Raw genomic sequence first — 2,655 nt, forward strand, 5'->3', positions numbered from 1 at the left:
GGTTAACCAAAAGAAACAGCTCCTTTACCGGTACCCATACGGTTTTCCGCTAAAACAATAGAAAATAAATTTAAAGATTTAGCACGAACAGTATTGTGAGTTTTACTCAAAATTTCCATGGACGGTTCTTTGAATGAACCTCCCCCAAATCGCCCAGCGTATACAATTCCGTATAATGACCCGTTTAAGTACGAAATACGATCATGACATGTGACAAGCAAAAACTTGGTGGGTTCTACTAATGACTTAGATTCGCTTGTTTGCGATTGTCCTCCCGCTCCTCAAACAGACCCAAATCGGCAAATTTGGACGGAATTCACAATAAATGAAAGAAATGAAAATCCAATATTTAATTTTCATACAAAATCATTTGTCCAGATTTGGTGAATCGGATTGTTAACCCTTTCGTGGTCAAAGGGTACATTTTACCACCGTTAGAGGGTTTATCTTCGAGTACCACTCGTGTCACCAATGAAAGGGGTATTTTGCCCCTTTCATTATTTTGTGTGTGTGTGACGAGGCGGAATCGCCCTTTTTACTTGAACTATTTGCGAAAGATTTGCTGTAGTACCGTGGTTTATAAGGGGGGGGGGGGCAAAATGTGCACTTTGATGGCTATATTATACTATAGCCAGTTCAAAAGTGCTCGTTCACAAAAGGGTCAAAGATATAAGCTTTAATTACCCAACTCGGACTTGTTTCAGTTCAGAGCCGTAAGACTCGTTCCCACAGACGCTTACACTTCTGGTCCTAACGGTACCATGTTACGCTTCGTGAGAAGCTTGATCTCCATCGTCGGGCTCCTTCTCCAATGCATACAATACGCAGTATCTGCCCACGAGGCCATACTGGTGTGCGACCTGTGAACAAGCACGGTGCCCACACACTTTTCTGGGCAATCTCGGTTACCCGGGTGTGCTCCAGTAATAATTTTCCGCCACAGTGTGCAGGCCGTGCACTTTAAACCGTCCACGCGGAATCTTTAACATGATGAACAGACCCTCGAATTTGTCAGATAAATTCATTCAGAGTTGTTTGTACACTCTTACATAGTCGTCCAGTGCAAGCGAGCAGCTCAGACCAATACGTTAGAGCAGCAAAAACACTAAGCATACTCATCAGCTTCTCCACTGAGGAACCAAATGTCTTTGATGTTATGCTCGATTGCAGCGCCACTCATATTCGCTGATCCGGTCATTAAGGTATGATCCAGTATGATAGATTTACTGTGGAGTACGGTTCTGTCAGCAGTTCGGCTCAAAACACGAATATCAACTCCTTCCGAACGCTGAGTACTGAGTGTCATAGCCGATGCGCGCAAAATGGTGGACTCCAGCAGCACTCGTACTTCAACTTCTCTTTTCTTCAAACTACATAGCTTTCAGGCAATTACATCACTTGCCAAGCTGTAGTACACAGGCCATGCGCGAAAACAGGTTTTACCCATATAAATGCAAATCTGTTGTTCAACCAGCATTCCGCCCATCTCAATAGTATGAATCAGGTCGATGGCCTGATTGTGATGACTGGTGAGAGCGCGGAGGAAGAGCGGCGAACGAAGGGCGAGGAGCGAAGGCGAGAGAGGGCGACGAAGGTGACCCTCAAGAGACAGTTGTGGTGTGCCTCAAAGAAGGTAAATTGGAAAGTGATACTGAAACGGTTAGTTACTTGTTGGCTACAAGATAGTGCTAGTTAGCGGTCCCTAAGATACTCTATGCAATTAAATGCATTTCCGTATACTGGATTCAAGGTTGGCCTTGAATCGTATCTCGAAGTAGCGTAGCGTGGTAGAGAACAGCGGTTCATTTGAACCGGGCTAGAATCTCTATAGTGAATTCAAATGTAAAAGAATGGATGTCTTTGAAGTCCCACATTTTGGAAGTCTTCTCCCAAACATGGTGATTAGGCGTGTGGCTGCCTGGTCACTAAGGGAGATCAGTAGGACACGAACAAAAAATTTGACTCAGAAAACATTATAACATGGGTTTACTCTTATGATCAGGCAAAAAATTGACACTTTTCGGAGGTCAAACATGATTTGCAACTACCATTACGTTGAAAAGGGTTGAGCAGTGATGTCTACGTATAGCCAGCAATATCCCAAGTATAGCGGTGGGCTGTAGGGCCTTAGAACGCGCGTAGTTTTGAGTTACGCTCAGTAAAAAAAAACATTTTCGTAGGTAAGAGCGGTTAATGCGTAGGTAAACGCGTGAAATGGCTTTGGCTATTGACCAACTGTCGATTCCAATAGGAATCGGCGAAATGCAGCAATCCGACAACATAATGTACAGTACACGTCTGGAAACCCGCCTCGTTGGAGAACGCGTGACTTTTGCCATACGTTATATTTTGGCACCTTAAATCTGTATCAGCACATTAAAGTCTGGGAAGCACATTACATTACGGTAGCAACACAATAACCTGCGCAGTTTCTGGAGGAGCCTCGTCTCTGGTGCTGTGCACGGATTGAAGATGGATCAACCAATCAGAGCGGATTATGCGGACAGGTCACCAAGACCAAACCCGTATGATAAATTGCATTTTGGTCTACTCACTTAACTGCCACTAACTTTGAAGTCCACACCCATGTAACTACCACTCAGTTCAAAATGCCGAAGCGAATCGTGTGGACCGAGCTGGCGCTCGCCTCCGAGG

General features: G+C 44.6%; 1 protein-coding gene across 1 annotated transcript; it reads right to left on the reverse strand.

Moving 5' to 3' along the window:
* Positions 1 to 736: 736 nt before the first annotated feature.
* Positions 737 to 1,180, reverse strand: PPTG_21555 (hypothetical protein; the record flags this gene model as incomplete). Its single annotated transcript, XM_008898363.1, has 2 exons — positions 737 to 980; positions 1,116 to 1,180. The coding sequence occupies 2 exons, from the start codon at positions 1,178 to 1,180 to the stop codon at positions 737 to 739; spliced, it is 309 nt and encodes a 102-aa protein (XP_008896611.1).
* Positions 1,181 to 2,655: the final 1,475 nt, after the last annotated feature.

Source organism: Phytophthora parasitica, assembly GCF_000247585.1.
Source record: "Phytophthora parasitica INRA-310 unplaced genomic scaffold supercont2.6, whole genome shotgun sequence".
NCBI classification, from domain to species: domain Eukaryota; phylum Oomycota; class Peronosporomycetes; order Peronosporales; family Peronosporaceae; genus Phytophthora; species Phytophthora nicotianae.